Here is a 19,542-nt window from a genome sequence, read left to right as displayed (position 1 = left end):
GGATATTGAGCAGCATCTCTTGCTTCTGCCCTCTGGAAGCCAGTAGTGTCATCCCCTGGCCCCGCCCCCACCTCATTGTGACAATCAAAACGTCTCCAAACATTGTTACATGTTTTCCATTGGAGGGAAGGGCCCAAATCACCCTCTATTGAGAACCAGAGGACTGCAGTAAATAAATGGATTGCCTTAGCATATCAAAGGAAGTATTCATAGCTATGGGTCCCTGGCCCAAAACAAAGGAGAATTTAGAAATTATTTGATTTACATAATCAATACAGGCCACTAAAATGGATCATTTATGCTCCACCAAAGTTAACTTTATCCTTCATCTATTGTGATAGATTCGTTATAGTAAGAGGAAAATTATCTTTCATCATCTTGGGGCAAAAGATAATGGGTCAACCTTAACCACTGATAGTAATATTGTGGCAGTGTTTATATCATCTGTCCTATCTCCCCCAACCTAGTTTTTTAGGGAACCCAATGTTGTTTCCAGGTCTGAATACAGAGGTTCTAAGCCAAAGTCTACAAAATATTTAACATTGCAAATGTGATATGAAACTCTGGGTTATTTTGGTGATGCAGCTGTTGGAAGCTCATACATTTCTGGAATGGGAAAAGCATCCTCTGACAATGTGCAATTGTTGTCTAAGCTATTACACTGTCATTTGCCACAATTCTGACTTCCTTCACATGGTGTTTGGAGAACTGGAAAAAAATATGCCACCATATTAGTCAGAAGGAACACTGGGTGTGAAGAGAGACCTGAGGGAATAGGCTCAGTAATCACACTTCCTCTGTGCCAAGTTTTCAACTCAAATGATCTGCAAGTAGGTAATATTTTAAACAAGTCCGTCTCCCTGTATAAAGAGATATAAATATGTAGATGACCTTAGGCAAGTTACATAGCCATTCTAAGGCTGGATATACTATCTAGAAAAGGGGAAATTATTATGATACTTAAATGATGTATATAAAGCACTTAGCACAATGTCTGGCAGGTAGCAGGAACTCAACTGGTAATAGCTATTACAATAATAATTATCATTATTAATCATATGGAGGAGATGTCATACCCTGTAAGCCAGTTGACTACCATGCAAAGAGGATGAATACAAGGACCATGAGATCATATGAACCTAGGGTGGAATTTTGGTTCGGCTACTTTACTAGCTGTGTTATCAGTCAGCTTAGGTTATGTTGTGCTGCAGTAACAAAAGACCTAAATTTTTCAGTTGCTTACACCCCAAAATGCATTTTTTTGTTTGCTCAGCTTCATGTCTATCAAGGTCTGGTTGCAGATCTGCCTATGTCATCCTTACACTAGGACCCAAGCTGTCAGAGTAACCTCTATGTAGAAATTGTATTCATCGTGGTAGAAGGAAATAAGTTGGCAAATCACTTGGTGGTTCTTAAAACTTCTGCCCAGAAATGCACACATTACCAATAAAATGCCCATATTTTATTGGTCAAAACAAGTCACATGGCTACTGCTGGGTCCAAAAGGGCAAGGATATATAGATGTGGAGGTGCACTGTTGAGGGCAGCAGGACATTGCTACAATCTACCCTGCCTCTGATATGAACCTCTGAGTCTTCCCCTTTGCTTCTGTAGAAGTGATATGTAACTAATACATGCTGAGGGATTATGAAATGCAGACTGCCCTAGATGTGCTATCTGCAAAATCTCATTGGGTTCTCATAAAAAACAGTTAAGATAGGTATTTTGGCTCCATTTTACAGATTAAAACAAAGAAACAAACTGAGGTCTTGAAGAGGTTAAGTAACTTCCCCCATAAGATCATATACATACACGGTAGGGTACACACTAAGTAATTGATAGTGTTAGTTCCCTCCCACCCCTCCCCCATAGTTGCATAATGGCTTATTTTTGAAACAACTGTTTCTAATTGTTTTAGGCTCTATCTGCATGTAGGAAGAGCAGTAGGAACAAAACTGGCTGACTGCAGATGGTGCAACCAGTCCACTGGAGTTCCTACTCACTAAATTTCTAGTTTTTCTGTAGCAAAATTCAGGAGCAGGGGGCATTTACACTAGAAGCTGCCTCCCCCTCCCAGACAGCAAATTACTGATTTCCGTATTTCTCATCCACTTCTACATATCAAATATCCGCCCCCCCCAACACACACATACACACACATGAACTCCAAACCTTTTTGGCAAATCTTTATAGTAAACAGATGGACTATCTGTGTTGCTGGGAGACCACTCATAAATGGAATCCAGTCCAAAGGGAGTGAGAAGGAAGAGGACATATCACTACTTGATGTAGTAGCTAAGAGCTCTCCTCTCCTCTTCTTCCTCCTCCTCTTCCTTTTTCCCCTTCTTCTTCTTTTCTTTTTCTGATTTTAAAAAATCAATTCTGACTTCACTACCTGCTAGCTGGGCAACCTTGGGCAGGCCACTATCCTTCCATGGGCCTCAATTTCCTCATTTCTAAAATGGGAATAATAGTATTATTAACTTATGGGGGTTTGAGAATATTTAATGAAGTAATGTTTGTAAAGCACTTAGCACAGTTTTCAGCTCATAGAAAGAACTCATTTGTTTGATTGTTGTTGTTTTTATTATATTCAGCAAGATTAGCCTACTAAGAGTAAACAACGTGAATCATCTTTCACTAAGTTTCAAGAAAAGAATCTAACTTTGGAGGAGGGACCCAGTGTTATATATATGAGTTTGACAGGGGAGTTCATTTGGGGGTCAGAGCTCAGGCAAAAGATCTGTTAGAAATAAAATGAGTTTGAAAGGTACCTAAATTTCATTCCCTGTTTAGCCTTTCTTGAGATGTTTTACCATTTCATCCTTGCTAAATCTGTTTGCCACTGGCACATGGTCCCACATTCAAGATTAATTTGTTTCCACCTCTGCTCTCTAGGCAGTTTCCTCTGTCCTGGTCCTCTCTCTGGCATCCACAGGCCAAGATGGATGCCCTGCCCTGTGCCCATGGCCCCTGTGCTCTGCTCTGCACCACTGTCCAGACCACATTGCAAGTTTTTTTTTTCCCCCTTTTGCTTCCCCTGGGGGAAGTGACAATGCTTATCCTGTTTTTTTGATGTACCCCATTACTTAAGCACTGCCTGCCCACAGGAAGGATGCTCCATAAAGGCTTGAAGGAATGAATGAAAGAGCCAACAAATAGTTATTTTTTATTTTTATGTATTTATCATTATTATTATTTTGCTCTTTGGAAGTCATCAGAACTCACACAGACGTCTCATGTAAAGTGTGGGTGTCTTCCTCCTACCTGGAAACCCCTTCTTCAGGTGGACAGCCGTCTTGCTGATGGTGCCAAGCCCGCTTTCCCAAACCAACAGACCCAAAGTTTCCCCGGAGCCAGAGGGCACCGGGCGCACGGCTGAGCCTGCACCAATGTCTGTGGGCCCTGCCTCGCCCACCTCCTCGCCCTCCCTTCTGGAGCGCGGCTGGCCAATGACAGCCTTCCCCTGGCTCCATGGCTTTCCCCCTCCCCTGTTGTCTCTGCCCTGCCCCAGCTCTTCCCTGCCCACCCCTCGCTGACTCGCCTCGCCTCCCCGACGCGCTGGGTTCCCGGAGCGCAGAGCCCAGCGTTAGCGAGTGGGCTCCCCGAGGCCCCCTGCCCTCGCCGGGCTGCTCCAGGGTGTCGCTCCTCTGGCTGCTCCCGAAGGGGCTTCTGGCCCTGAGGACGGTGGTGCCAAGCGAACTTCATTTTTAAAAAGAACTGGTGGATGAGAAGAGCGAGCGAGGGCGAGCTATGGACCCTGTGAGTCAGGTGAGACAGAACTGGGCAGGGCGGCTGGCTGGGAGCAGGGGGCGGGGGATGCCGCGGCTTGGGAGAGGCGCCCCCAGCCCCTTCCTCACGCTTTGCTTTCTCTCTCTTGCCTCATTCCCCCAAAGCTGGCCTCTGCGGGCACCTTCCGGGTGCTGAAGGAGCCCCTTGCCTTCCTGCGAGCCCTGGAATTGGTGAGTAGCAGTGTGTGTGCAGGGAGGGGCGCCAGGCAGCCAGCTATCAGGTGAGGAGAGGTCGGATGGGGTGCTCCCTGCTCGGTTCTGCTCCAAGCCTTGAGGGTTGAGATTCAACCCTCAAGCCGGGGATTTCAATCCTGCCGCCTCCTAAGATGCAGTTCCAAGGTGGTGAGGACAAGATCGAGGCACCCTGCTTGGAGGCGGGAGTGTGGACGCATTTTTGCAGGCGCTTAGACAAGTGTCGTCTCACCTCACCGTTTGCAGACGCGCAGGGGCTGTGGAAAGAAACCTCCCCCTTGGGAGATAGGGGAGGGGGGCGCATGGAGGACCTGCCGCTGGGTTCTGGCCCCTCACCTGGACCTTCGCGGGGATGAGGGGATGGGTGGAGGGACCCATAGTTGAGCGGAGGAGCCGGGAAGACTTGGCCAAGCTCAGAAAGTTGGTCAGAACTGAGACAGCTCCTCTGCGGGACTGGGATGCTGGAAGCGCGTGTTCAACTGCTCCGCCGGAGCTTCAGGGAGGGAAAGATGCTGCGAAGCTATTACATACAGGCTGTTATAGACGGCGGCGGGTAGAGAGCAGAACTCCTTCCTTCCCTACTATAGTTTCTTTTCTCTGGCCACTCCTCTAGGGCTTTTCTGATTATACCCAGAAGAGCCCACCAGCCTGTTGCCATGGCTTTCTTCAGCGACTGGGCTTTAGGAAGTTGTATTCCACTTCTGTGAAACCACCCTGACGCTCCTATTACAATTTGTCTATGGGCAGAGGAGTGAGGCACAGAAACGGTTACCCACAGGGCCACAGAGCCATGTCAGTGTTGTTGGCTGGATGATGGTTATTCAGAATGAAATCTGCAGGTCACACGTTTCGTCTTGCTAGGAGCTCCAAAAGGCAAGCAAACCTATCTGAATAGAAAGTTCAAAGCCTGTCATGTAGCATTAATCAGAGTCCCTAACACTGACTAGCTGGGAAATTATGTAAGAGCCTGTTCTCTGTTCCCAGATCTTAGCTCCAAGGGCTTATATCTGGCAGTGGCTACATAACTGTGATGATTGTTTACACGGATGATCTACAAGATAATTACATTTACCTTGTTTGTAAACTTGAATGAAAATGCATGCGTGTATCAATTTTGCATACAACAAGACAGCTTTTGGAAGGCTTGAATTAGTGGTTCAGAGCTGGCTATTCTGAAACTGTTTTCCTTACAGTCAAGTTAAACAAGCAAGCAAGCAATCCTCACAGTTCTGGAAACTTTCAGTTTGCTTTCTGAGAATTCTGCCCACATTCATTCATTCAGCCATTCAATAAATATTTCCTGTGAAGTAGTGGCTTTTAGGGAAGAAAATAATAGCTCCATTGTCAAGCTATTATCTCTCAAAACCAAGTTCAAAGACCTGACATCATTTTCCGACATAATCTCTTATTGTCTCACACTCTCACCTATCTGAAATATTAGTTCGTGTTCACACCAATACTGTGGCAACATGATTTTGTGCCATTGTTCCTCACACAGCCTCAACTGCTATATAAAAAGGTGTTTGTTATCTGGATGAACTTGTTCAAATAACAGGTTTCTGGCCACCAAATCAAAATATTGGTAAGATGGGTGCCCATGAATCTGCATTTTAAATGAGCTCCCTGCATAACTCTTATCCACATTATAATTGGAGAACCACCACTCAAAGCTATACCAGATCCCTCGAAAACTCAAAAGCCCCTTTTACCTCAGTGCCCTTGCTACTTCTGTTTACACTGTATGGAATGTCCTCATCTTCCAAGCCTAAAAAACAAAAAATGTTTGTTTTTACCTCAACTAAATGTTACCTCCTCAATGAAGACTTTTCTCGTATTTATTCCTTCCTCTTTCCTCTATCCCAAACTGAATGATTCACCTCGTTCTTTGAACTTCCACTAGATTTTTATTCATTCACTCATAAGAATTGATCACACTGCAAAATACTGTTTTATAACTTCCCCCCCTTGGGGGAGGGGTGTGTGTGTGTGTGCACAGGCGATGTGTGTGTGTGAGAGAAAGAGTGAAATAGAATAAAGGTTACTAAGTTATTTGCATTTAAATTATTTGCAGTCCTTCCCCGCTCTCTTCTAGGATTCTAAGGCTCTAAGGAGGAAGGGCTTTTTGCTTGTACCTCAGTAATTAGACTCTCATTTGTGGAAGAGAACATGAGAAATGGACAAAGCAAATTTTAAAAGTTAGATAAGTTAGTTGGTTGATCTACATTTTAAAAGAGCTGAGCTAGAGACATGAGGAGAGAGTACTAGTTGCTGAAAAAGCTAGTAGTCAACAGAGGGAAAGAACATACATTTTGTATGCGCACAATGGCTTGAGGAGGCACTCTGAGGTATCTTTTTCTGTAGGAGATATTGACAATGAGAGGAAATGTGATTTCTTATAGATGGCAGAACATTTCTTCTGTTCGTCTCTGTTTCCCTCACTGGTTCCTTTCATAGTGCTTGGTTAAACAGCAAGTAATCAGCAAAAATTGTGAACCGGTAATGACAGAGCACTTAAAATATCCCAGTTTATCCTCTTTCTGTGAAAGTTTTACAAAGCAATGGAGAGCAGCTTTAAACTTCACAGTGTCTTTAAGCTGCAATTTCCCCATGCTATAGAAATAAACATGCATGTAAAGATATACGTGTCTTAGTTTTGGGGGTTTCTCTAATAAAACACCATAAACTGGATAGCTTATACACAACAGAAATTTATTTCTCATAGTTCTGAATACTGGAAAGTCTAAGATCAAGGTGCCATCAGATTCATTGTTTAGTGAGGGCCTACTTTCTGGTTCACAGATGGAGCCTTCTTGCTGTGTCTTCTCACAGCAGAAGGGAAGAACTCTGATCTAGTCCGTCCCTTATAAGAACACTAATCCCATTCACAAGGGCTCCACATTTATGAGCTAATCACTTCCGAAAGGCCCCACCTCCTAAGACCATCACTTTGGGAACTATATTTCAACATGTGAACTTGAGGGGAGACATAAAAATTCAGATAATAGCAATATTCTCAAGAATATTTATTGCAACATCATCTGTAGTGAAAAGAACTGGAAATAACTAGTAAGTCCATTATAAGAAAATAACTAAAGTACGATTCATCATGTTATGAAATATTATATTGCCATCAAAAAGAATGAATTAGCCAGGGATGGTGGCTCATGCCTATAATCTCAGCACTTTGGGAGGCTGAGATGGGAGGATTGCTTGAGCCCAGGAGTTCAAGACCAGCCTAGTCAACATAGGGAAGCTGTGCAATTCTGGAACATATTAATTAAAATATGGCTTAACATATAGTGAATTTCTAATTCTAATATTCAGTGCAGCAGAAGACACTTCTTTTGACAGGAATACCAGCTAAGTCAGTAGATATTTGATTCTTCAGTGTTTGATTTTTTTCATTAGTTGAAGTGAGTTTTAGTTTTGTTAAAATTATAACCAAACTATTTTCGCATCATCTTGTAAGTTAAGTGATATCAAACATAAAAGACATGTTCTCATGTTTCTTTTTCTGACTAAATGTCGATGCATATCATTTTTCTATAAGCAATCAGTTGCTTTTAAAATCAGAAGGCTATATGAGTCTAATGAACGTACTGGATCTAAAGGAATATGAGATTCCATATCAACAAGATATGCTATGTGTTATTTGAGAGAAACTGAAAACAAATTCAGTAAAACTGTTAGTATCAAAAAGAATAGGAATGTATTTTTATTGTCCACGTTATGATCAAATAAAAATAATGTGAGATTGTAAAAAAGGAAAAGAAATTTAAAAAATTAGGCATTGTGGTGAATGCCTATAGCCCCAGCTACTTCTGAAACTGAGGTGGAAGGATCGCTTGAGCCCACGAGGTCAAGGCTACAGTGAGCTGTGGTCACTTCACTGCACTTCATCCTGGACGACAAAGTGAGACACTGTCTCAAAAAAAAAAAAAAAAAAGAATGAATTCAATTAATATGCATTGACCTGCAGGTAAATATATCATTGTATTTGATAAAATTGTTAAGTGAGAAAACATAAGTTTTATTCTTTGTATTTGATAAAATTGCTAAATGGAAAAACCAGTATTTATCCTTTTAATAAACATGTAGATAATTTATTCAATCATATTTCAAAATAATATACAGAGTCCTGTATTTGCACAAATAAAAAATATAGTTTTGTATGTGAGTGAGTGTGCGTGTGTGTAATTTGTATGAACACAGAGGGAAGTGTAGATATAAAGCACTGAACTGTTAAAATTGATTTTTTCAGAAGGGTGTAATTTGAGAGGCAGTAGGTAGAGAATGGGAGAGGTTGATGGTAAACTGCGGTATGCAGGAAGAATTGTGGGCGTATCACCTGTCTACAGTTGTGCACACACACAAGAAATTCTTTAAAATAGCTCATACTTTACATTATTTTCTATGGATTGCCCACATGAACTGGTATTACCTTTAATGTCATCTTCTACTTTTGGCTTTTATAGCCTTGGGAAAAAATCCACTTTATTTACGTGTTCTTTCCTTAGGAACGGTTCACAGATACAGTAGATTTAAAGTCTTAATAACACATAAAAGTCAAGCCTTGAGGGGAAAGCTTTAGCCAATTTCAAAGACTTGCAGGCAAAACTCCCACATCCTTAATCTCTACTTAAATGAGGTCAGGATACTTTTCACTATCTTTTAGGTCAAAACGGAAAAGTCGGGACATAGCACTGACTCTGGTGGTCTTTTTCATTTATTCCCTGATGATAAAATAGGTCCAGCAAATCTCTTAAACCATCATTTGGAAATGGCAAAATATACATATTAAACTTACCCCATTTTCAGACTACTCTGGAAAACTAAGTTGGTACAGTCCTTCCACAGATAATTCTCTCTTTTTTTTTTTTTTTGAGACGGAGTCTCGCTGGAGTGCAATGGCGCCATCTCAGCTCACTGCAAGCTCTGCCTTCCGGGTTCTCCTGCCTCAGCCTCCCGAGTAGCTGGGACTACAGGCGCCCGCCACCATGCCCGACTGATTTTTTGTATTTTTAGTAGAGACAGGGTTTCACGGTGTTAGCCAGGATGGTCTCCATCTCCTGACCTCGTGATCCGCCCGCCTCAGCCTCCCAAAGTGCTGGGATTACAGGTGTGAGCCACCACGCCTGACCCACAGGTAATTCTTACTTTGCTACTTTAGTATTTTGCCAGTTGACCTTTGGTCTCCTTTTTTCCCTTTTCTTCTAAAAAATGATGTTAGTAATTCTTTCTTTACTATATACAATGCACTGAATTTGTACCTGTAGATTTATGTAAAATGAAAAGTGGAGGACTCCACACATCCATATTGTTCAGAACCACATTGGTGCAGACTTAAGGTCATCAAAAGAACTTAAACTCTCCAAAACAATATCTGTGTGGCTTGCATAGTTCTCCAACACAATGCTGCAGCCCTAGATTCTGTGCCTATGGAATAAACTGCTGACTCAATTTGCCTAATTCTTCTAATCCTTATTTTTGACATTCATCCCTAATTTTGCAATACCTTCTGCTATAACCCTGGGTTTCACATCACCATTCTCCCTTTCCAGTCTACCTCCCTGCCTAACCAAGGCGGCCAGTGAATCCAAAGATGCAGCGTGTCTGATATGTGAGGTATAGGTCTACTTGATTTAAATGGAGACACTAGCATTTATATAATCTTCATTACTGAATTTAAATTCTAAGCCATGTTTTTCAAGCAAATATCATACTGCTTTCTTAATATTAATATCATTTATAATTTATGCTATTGATAACAACAAAGTGAAATGTGTCATCATAACATACGATAAATACAATTTTATAATAGCCACCATTTTAAATTCCTAATGAGAGAAGTAATAACAGCTACCTTTGTCATGCAGGCATCATATGGGGGACTATATTACTGTGTTTTTCTTACATCATTGTGTTGAATCTGTGTAACTTTAACATTCCCATTTCTCCAGGAGGCTCAAAGATGTTAACCAACTCATCAGGGACAAAATTGTGGGAAATGGCAAAGCCAAGATTTGAGCAGCCTCACTCCCAACTTCATTCTCTTAAATGCTACACTCCTGCTTTTTCCAATGTGGCAAGAACTTGCCATATCTTATCCCTGATCCTCAAAGAAGCTTTAAAAAGCAGATGTTATCCTATTTTACAGTGTTTATCTCAGTCATCAACTTATATATTTGAGGTCTTTTCTGAAAATGCCAAGGAACATTTTAGAGATGAATTCAACAGACATCAATTGTCTTTTATTTGGCTTTATTTTCTGTTAGTTATTAATTAACCAAGGTAGAGTTGATTCCAATTAAAAACCAGTACTTTTCATTTTAAATATGTAGAAAAAGACTTCGATTATAGAGGCAATAATTTAATCTCATTTTTTATCTTTTCCTCTTTTGTTAAAAAAAAGTGTGCATAAGTCAGAGAACTCATTTTCTTCCTATGTATAAACAAGACAGGGAATTCTTACATAAAATTTATTTAAATCATGAGCAGCAATCTACCATTGACAGTTTGATGTAATTTAAAGCTATATTAATGTGGGTTTAATTACAACCTTCTAGCCTCTCAATTGGTGACAACAATCATGTGCAATTGGAGTATGAATCAATAAGTGCACAACAAACAAGCAGCTCCTCAGTGTGCAGATGGATTCATCACTTAATGCTTTCCTGAGTGTTTTAAGACAACTGGTATTTGGCCTCACAAGTACAGAAAAAAAGAGAAAAGGGTCAGGAATGCTTCTTATGGATTTGAATTCAGATTTTATTTTTTACTAGCTTTGTTACCTTGGGCAAGTTAAATTCACTAGGCTTCATTTTTCTCATCTATAAGATAGGGCTAATAATAGTTCCTACTTCAAAGTGATGCTATCATGATTTAATGATTTATCCAAGTAAGGTGCCTTGCTTAGTACCTACACTGTGATAAGTGCTCAATAAATGATTATGAAGGTGATGATGATAACGATGCCAACGGTTATGACGGTGATGAAAAGGGAGAAAGTAGAAATTCATCAAAGGATAATTTAGGAAATTACAAATAACTTTTTGTGAGTTAAAGTCTTGGCAAAACTCTGAGGTAGAAATTTGTATTCAGACTTGCTCATACCTCTTTTTAGCCCCTCTATCTCTATATTCCACTGTGGAGGGCCCTTATACTGGCAAGTCTATTTTTACCATAGCATGAGTGACTCTTCAGGCGCTTGCTCCTTGGAATATTCTCATTTCAAAGAAAATTCCAGCGAGGCCAGTATTGAACCTAAAGGAGAACGTCTAATGGAAGAATTGCAAGCACTTGGCCTTCAGGGGTTTGTCGTTGAGGTGTGGGGAGATACTTTTCCTGGTCTTTCTCAAATAACAATCCATAGACAATTTCCTACATTTCAAAGAGACACAGTGGCCCCAACTGAATTCTCCAGGATGTAGCTGAGGGTCCTTACAGGGTCAGATACAGGCACTTACTAACCACATTGTAATGCTGAGGTGCTCCAGGCCCTTGGGAGTTCCCCCATAGAAACGGGAAAACCCTAGAGTTATGCTGAAGTAGAAACACCATCCTTAGTTCTTTGTTCCCCAGAGGACCCACATCTCTCACTGACTGAGGTATGGGGACAGAAGAAAACCAGCCATGTGCTAGTAGAAGAAAAGTAGAAAATCTCTAAGGAGTATGTGTACAGAACCATGGTCTTCCTTTGAGTCTTCATCTTCTGTGGGGATGTATTTGACTTTTGTTGTATTTGTTATTATTCCTGTTCAATGTATTAGCTTAGGCTCCTTTAAAGACCTCAGTTTCCTAATCTGAAAACTGGGGGCAATATCTCCTGCCTATAGTGTTGAAAATTTTAAGTGAGATCAAGCGTGAAAAAGTGTTTAGCAAACTGTTAACTATCCTTCTAAAGTAAATGATAATTGTGACCATGATGATGGTGATGATAAAGAAATACCTTTTTCCAACCTAAATGACTCTGGGCAGCATAATACAGTTACTGGATAGAGCACAGTGTGAGGTGTGAAGTGTAAGAACTTGATCTCTGTTCCCTGAGGGACTAAGTCCTTCCAACCACTTACCACCCTCTGCCTTCCATGCCAGTCTCTTTGGTCTCTTTGGTCTCTTTGAAGCCTACAAGAAAGAATGAAGCTGCCAGTTGAATGTAATGAATTATCCAAACTTTACTGGGGAAAGTTCCTTAGGAGAGGGGAATGTGGTCCATCCTCACCCTTTTAACTCTCATACCAAGAGACAATTTCTTGCTCTGTATACGTTTCACATTTCTTGATGTTTTAGGGGCCTGGTGATGGTTTCTTGCCGTTCTCATGAACTTTTGTACATGCCACTTCCACTGCCCAGAATGCTCTATCTCCCTTTTGCTCAATCTTTTTTAGTTGATGAATTCTTCTTCTCCCTTCAGTGTCAATGTAGATATCACTGTCTAGGGAGGTCTTACTAGATAAGGTCAGCCTTCTGATGGCTCCCAGACAACACTTTTTAATGACTTCTCATTCTAGCTACTTAACCAGAGTAAATGCAGTGTGAGAGCAGGGATCTTGTTTGTCCTGCTCATCAGCACATTTTATGTTTCTAACACAGTGCTTAACACACAGTAAGGCCAACTTCAGGGACATTTGCAAACTCCACCAAAACACCCAGGCAGTAGGTGCTTAGAAAGTTTTGGTTAAGAAAATGAGAGAAGAAGGAGGGAAGGAAGGGAATAAAGAATATGTAAATGAATTATTGGTAACACATTGGATGAGATGTAAATTCCCCTTAATGGTCTTCATTGTGAAGGGGAATTGTGAAGCTTTCCCTGGAAACAATTGTTTAGCTTGGTTATGGAGGAGAGTAAGTCACATAGGCACCACTGTCAAGGAAACAGGGCTATTATAGGGATACCCACTGCATGATAATGGTGGAGAACTTTTACAGAAATAAAAGTTCAAGGACTGAAACAGGCTCAGGTCTCATATCTTGGGTTCAAGTCAATGAGCAGCAAGAATGCCTTAGCAAGGGTACCACTATTATTATGACTTTGTCACTGTCCTGCCTGCCCTCTCTCTGTGTTCCCTTTCTGTTTCCCATTTATTCTTGTCATTATTCTTATCTAATGTCCTAACAGAAAGAATATGATTGGTTCAACTAACAAAAAAATTATTTTAGTTTGGACACAACTATCAACCCCAGGCAATATCATAAGTCAATAGCCAGTCTACAAATTGGTTGCCATAGATCAAATGCCCACTGCTATCCTGTCACTTGTGGCCTGAATAAAAAGGGTCATGGTATTCGAAACATTCCCCTTTTGTCTGTTCTTTCAGCTGGAGCAGTGATCGTGACGACCCTTTAAGTCATTAACAAGACAGACCCAGTGAGAAGTGTACATGTCTGGTTTAAAAGAAAATGATTTTTAAACCAGTACTTCTTTTATTGAAGTAGCACTGGTAATTTTCTCAAGATGTTACACCTTCGAGATTTTGGCATCAGTATTCTTGGAATGCTCTCTGATTAGGGGATAGCTGAGTGGATTCACACTGATAATATTATCCAAAGATGTACACCTTTGGCTCTTCAGCACATAGGCCTCCACTAGTTTGTGCAATCTTGTCCATTTGTTGAAAACCTCTTTTTAAGAGAAATGATTAGGTTTTGCCTAAGGATAAGATGATTTGTGAATAAAAATGTATTCCCTCAAACCCACATGTACTTCATTTTTATTCACATATTTGTTGGTAAATTCAGCTCTGGCCCTTGATGTTAGAAGACTACATTAATTATTATATTCATTTCTTGTGTGTATGTGTTTACTAATGTAGTAGAAAACTAATTACTCATGGAAGAGTCATTGAATTGCCTTCTGTGATAGGTGCTGTTTCTTTGAGGAGGGGAAAAGGAGGAATTTGTCGATGAGCAAATACCACTGGAAAAATGCAGAAGGCAGTGTGGAACTTGAAGAAGCATCAATTTTGGGGTCCATTTTATGCCAAAAATTTTGCTCTTCTTTTCAGCCATGGAACACGCAGCAGATTGCATAATTATGCTCATTCTCAGGGTCCATAACTATCAAATGAGGACCATAAGAGTCATGTCTTTTGGTGTTGTGATGGTTAAGTAAGATAATATTAGTAAAACCTCCAGCAGTGTCTGGTCTATACCAAGATTCTCTAACTGTAACTGAGGAAGAGGTTGTTGAAGTTGATGATGTATCTACAAACACAATCAAGCATTCCTAAACTTTCTAGCACTGGAATAAACATAAAGGGTTTCAATATAGCATTGTTACATTGTTTTTTCTTCCCGTTATTTCTCCATTGGAAGAATGTTGATTGTGAGATGTCTTAGTCTGCTTTGTGTTGCTGTAGAGGAATACATGAGGCTGAGTAATTTACAAAGAAAATGGGTTTATTTGGTTCATGGCTCTGCAGGCTGTACAAGAAACCTGGTGTTACTATCAACTTCTGGTGAAGGCCTCAGGCTGCTTCCGCTCATGGCAGAAGGCAGAGAAGAGCTGGTGTGTGCAGAGATCACATGGTGAGAAAGGAAGCAAAAGGTGAGGAGAAGGTGCCAGTTTCTTTTTAACAGCCAGCTCTCACAGGAACTAACAGAGAGAGAATTCACTCACACACCCCTCCCCTAGAGAGGGCATTAATCTATTCTAGAGGGATCTGCCCCCATGACTCAAACACCTCCTATTGGGCCCCACCTCCAAAACTGGGGATCGAATTTCAACTTGAGATTTAGGGGAGACAAACATCCAAACTATAGCATAAGATGATCATAAAGTAAACACAATAATGTTTAAAATAGTATGTAGAGACAAGTGCTTTATTAAGTGCTATGCACATGTTTTTCATATAATTTCATGTTACTTTCAAAGACTAATAAAAAACTCCTTTTCACATATGAGAAAATTAAGGCCTCGAGAGATCCCACTACTTGCCTAAAGTCATACAGCTAGTATGTAAGAGAGCCAGGATTTGAACCCAGGCAATTGGATGCCAGACTCCATGCTCTTAACCATTTTTCTGCATTGTCTTCCATTAATAGTAATCACTCATTACTCCTAGGTCTTGGAGCTAAATGATTTCCCACTCAAAACAGCGGGGACAATATACATAATTTCTTCTTAAAGTCATGTCTTCTAATTCCTAGTTCAGTTCCCTTTACGCTATCTCATGCTACCAATAGACACAGCAAAGCTTAAATGCCCTCATGATTAAGGATGTTCATACCTTCTCAGTGACCTTTTTATTTCTCAAAAACACTCCCACTCCTTGAGAAAATTTTACTGACCTTGTGTATCTTTTTTTTAACAAAATCTTTATTCACTGATCCATTGTATAAAAAATTCAAATTCAGAAATATGTTGTTGAAACATGCAGATACAAACAAAAATATCTGTAGAATTCAGGAAGGATATGGATATTTAGTAAGATTATGAACACTTATATTCCTAAGTCAGGCAGCTTCCATCATGGATGATGGAGAAGTAAATGAACTTTGTCCATTGTGTGTGTGTGAGTCGTCATTCTTTGGATCTGTTATTTGGAAGCATTTGTGTGCTTTAACAGGAAGTTCTCACACATCCATCTGGTCTACTCTGAGATTTTCTGGCTGGCCTTTTATGCACTGGCTTCACCTTACACCTGATGGACAGTTGGCACACTTTTCAGGATCTTTCCAGTTGAGACTTGAGAAGATAGAAGAGTTAGATTGGCAGGGAGATATTAGAAAATTACTGAGCACAAACCCATGATCTGAGTGAAGCATGGAGATCCTGAGAGGTATTGCAGTGGGAAAAAGGGGTAGCTGGATGAATAGAGATTATTATTGTGATTTAGAATGTACTGGATTTGAAGCCATTCAAGCCAAGTCTCGACCACAGACTTTGGGTATGTTCATGGGCAGATCAACATCATTGAACCTCAAGTTTCTCAGAGATTTTACCTACATCAAAGGCATTTTTTAATGACAAAAATGAATTAATGGCTGAGAAACCTTGGGTAAACATCTTTGTCTTTCTGCCTCTCCATTTCTTGAACTATAAAATGGGAATAAACAACTGTAACACAGAGTTGTGAAATAAAATGAGCTTACATGTATGAAAGTTCACCTCCACTTTATCGGAGAGGGCTCGATAAAGGTTGACTGTCCTCAAACCCAGAAAATTAAAGCTCAGATATCTGGGAAATCTTTCCCATATGAGAAATATCTGATGGGCTACCTTTAATGTCCATCTACAGCTGGAGGTTTGTGAGGATAGGGGAGAGGTATGTTTTCTGTGTCATAACCATTAACCAGAGTTTAGGTAAGAACTTTTGTTGTCAGATTCACGGATTCTATTTATGAAGCAGTTGAAAGCAAAGCATGATTATTATGTGATCACCATTCACCCAGGAGATGAATTTGAAATTTATTTTTAAAGACAAGTGCTTCATTGGTGGAAAAAAAAAGAATGTGTGTGAAATTGATAGTGGCATTAAACTCCAACTATTCTGGGGGAAAAGGCTGTGTTTACCAGCAGCGGTAGGTAAATTTGAAGTATAAATATTGTAGTTTCTCTCTCTCTCTCTCATGTGCATATATAAATACATGTTGCTTAATAACAGGAATAGGTTCAGAGAAAAATGTATCATTAGGTGATTTCATCATCGTGCATACATCATAGAGTTTACTTACACAAACCTAAATGGGATAGCCTACTACACACCTAGGCTACATGTACAGCCTATTGCTCCTAGGCTAAAAACCTGTACAGCACGTGACTGTACTGAATACTGTAAGCAGCTATAACACAATGGTATTTGTGTATCTAAACATCTAAACAGAGGAAGAGTATGGTAAAAATTTAGTATTATAATCTTATGGGACCATCATCATATATGTGGTTGGTCATTGACCAAAACATCATTATGCAGTGCATGATTTTAACTTGCTAGTGCTTTAAAACATTTTTTAATTGACACATAATAATTATACATATTTTGGGGATATAATGTGATATTTCAATACATGTATACAGCGTGTAATGCTCAGATCATGGTAATTAGCGTATCCATCACCTCAAACATTTGTCACTTGTTTGTGTTGGGAACATTCAAAATCTGTTCTAGCTATTTGAAAATACACAATAAATTGTCATTTATTATAGTCATCCTGTAGTGCTAGCTTTAAAAAATGCCTGGTTTTATTCACTATATTCTCATTTAGTAATAGAAAAAATACTTGGATTTGACTATCAGCTCCATTAGTTACAAGCTACGTGACCTTGGACACATTACTTAACCTCTTTGGGCCTTTCATATTTATAAGAGTAGAAATAATGATAACTAGCAGGCATAATTATTGTGTTCATTAAATAACATTTGCAAAGATTAGTGGCACACAGGAAACATTTAAAACAAGGTATTTTCCTTCTTTTCCTCCAAATATTCTTTTACTGCAAAAGTTTGCAAAGAAAGCATTGGAAAATTCACAAGAGTCTTCTGCTTCTCCAGTTGTTATCTCTTAAACGTGCACATGCACACACACATGCACATGCACACATATGTTCTTTGTACTAAAGGTCATAAAGAGCAGTTCTACGTAACTGGAATGAATTTGAGTGGGACAGTAAAATTAGGCAGGTGTGGTTGGCAAGGAAAGAATGATTAGACCAGAGTGTCAAGTTCTAGATCAGCCTCCCAGACACACTGTAGCCTCAGGCTGTCTGTAGGCTTTGGCAAGGGGATCATGAATTTGTGAAGCTGTTTTCTGAAGGGAATAACATAATTGTTTATTTTAGAGAAAAAAAAAGAAAGCCCCCCAATAGTAGAAATTCACTACAGTGGCTATACATTAATGAGTTCTTGCTACATGCCAGGCTGTACCATGTTTGTGCTACCTACATTATATACTTTCATTCAGATCTTGTAATGACCTTATAAGGTCACTTGCCTCAAGTCACACAGGTGGTAAGTGACCAAGGCAGGGTTTCAAATCATATCTGTCTGACTTCTTGCCTTTCCCATGTCTGCTTTGCTGCCAAATATAATAAGAATATTTGTCTTTGGGGTGGAGGGTTTTTTTGGACGTGCTATGTAGAGCCATTTTATGCATAAGTGAAATGTTTATTAACAATCACAAAATAAGCAAAAATTAGTAAATTAAAATTACCCAGTGTTCTTCCACTGAGAGATAACCTTGATATTTTGAAATATACTTTTAGATATCTTTTATGTTCATGAACGTTTTGTCTACAAAAATGATGTATTAGTTTGCTAAGGCAAACCACATAATGTATTAATTTGCTACAGACTTACAAACTAAGTAGCTTAAACAACAGAAATGTATTATCTCACAGTTCTGGAGACTAGAAGTCTGAGATTAAAGTGCCAGCAAGGTTGGTTCCTTTTGAGGGTCCTGAGGGAGAATTTGTTTCATGCCTCTCTGTAGCTTCTGGAAGTTTGCTGGCAATATTTGGTGTTCCTTGGCTTATAGAAGTATTGTCCTGATCTCTGCTTTCCACTTCACATGGTTATACTGTGTGTGTGTGTGTGTGTGTGTCTAAAGTTTCCCTTTTTCTATGACACCAGTCATGTTGAATTAGGGGCCCACTCCACTCTAATATGACCTCATCTTAACTAATCATATCTGCAATGTCCCTCTTTCACAGTAAGGCCACAAGTGAGGACTTCAACATATGAATCTTCAGAGTACCCAATTCAGCCCATAACAAATAGGTTCCTAGAAGAAGCACTGTTTTGTCACCTGCTTTATTCTCCTTAATATATTGTGAATTGTTTTTCTATGCCATTAGATAAAATATTTTTTCCCATAATTTTAATGTCTATATATGATTACACTGTATGCCTCTCTTGGAGATTATTTAACTAATTCCTAACTTAGGTAGTTTTCAAATGTATATTATATTATTTTCAAAACCTGCAAGGAATTCCTCTTTAAAGATAAATAAATACCATGCCTCTATTGTTATTAACTTAGATGTAGAATTGCTGGCTCAGAAGATTATACATTTTTAAGGTATTTAGAAGAATTACCAAATTACCCTCCAATGAGGTGTTATCAGTTGGGTATTACCAGTTAAATGATTTTACAATTTGATAGTGGAAATGAAATCTTGATTGACTTTGTACTCTAATTTTGCAATGAGATTGTACATTTTTGGGTAAAATTATTTATATTCTTATTTTCATTTGGAAATATTTTAATGAACAGAACGGATTCATAAAGCAATAGCTAAGGCTGCCAAACTCATGATGCTGTTCACGTAGACTTTTACGTAAGCTGTTGCCTTAATCTTTCTAGGTCATTGTACTACTCCACCACTTGGAAATTATTTAGATTGTTGTTCTCTGACTTGGGCAGAGAGGCAAATACTGAGGCTTTCTTTCTCTGAATTCATTATATAAAAATAGATGTAAGTTTTAGAATGTCAAAGGTAATTACTGTTGTTATACATCTTTTATAAGCTAAACAATGCTATAACATAAGTTTGCCATTTTTGTGTCTTATTTATATTATTTATTAATGTATCCTAAGAAACATTATTATTTTACTTTAA

The 19,542-nt window shown here is 39.4% G+C and overlaps 1 protein-coding gene across 1 annotated transcript in view; it reads left to right on the top strand.

Annotated features, from left to right (window-relative positions):
* The first annotated feature begins 3,527 nt into the window (after positions 1-3,527).
* Positions 3,528-19,542, top strand: part of SYNPR (synaptoporin) — a 340,575-nt gene continuing 324,560 nt past the window's right edge. Inside the window, exons 1-2 of the mRNA XM_009238830.4 lie at positions 3,528-3,771; positions 3,897-3,962. Of these exons, the coding sequence (XP_009237105.1) occupies positions 3,754-3,771; positions 3,897-3,962 (84 nt within the window). The 5' untranslated portion in view covers positions 3,528-3,753. The remainder of the gene's footprint in view (positions 3,772-3,896; positions 3,963-19,542) is intronic.

This window comes from Pongo abelii, chromosome 2, assembly GCF_028885655.2.
Source record: "Pongo abelii isolate AG06213 chromosome 2, NHGRI_mPonAbe1-v2.0_pri, whole genome shotgun sequence".
In the NCBI taxonomy this organism is placed as follows: domain Eukaryota; kingdom Metazoa; phylum Chordata; class Mammalia; order Primates; family Hominidae; genus Pongo; species Pongo abelii.
Note: the sequence above shows the minus strand (reverse complement) of the source record. Positions and strands in the feature narration are given on the sequence as shown.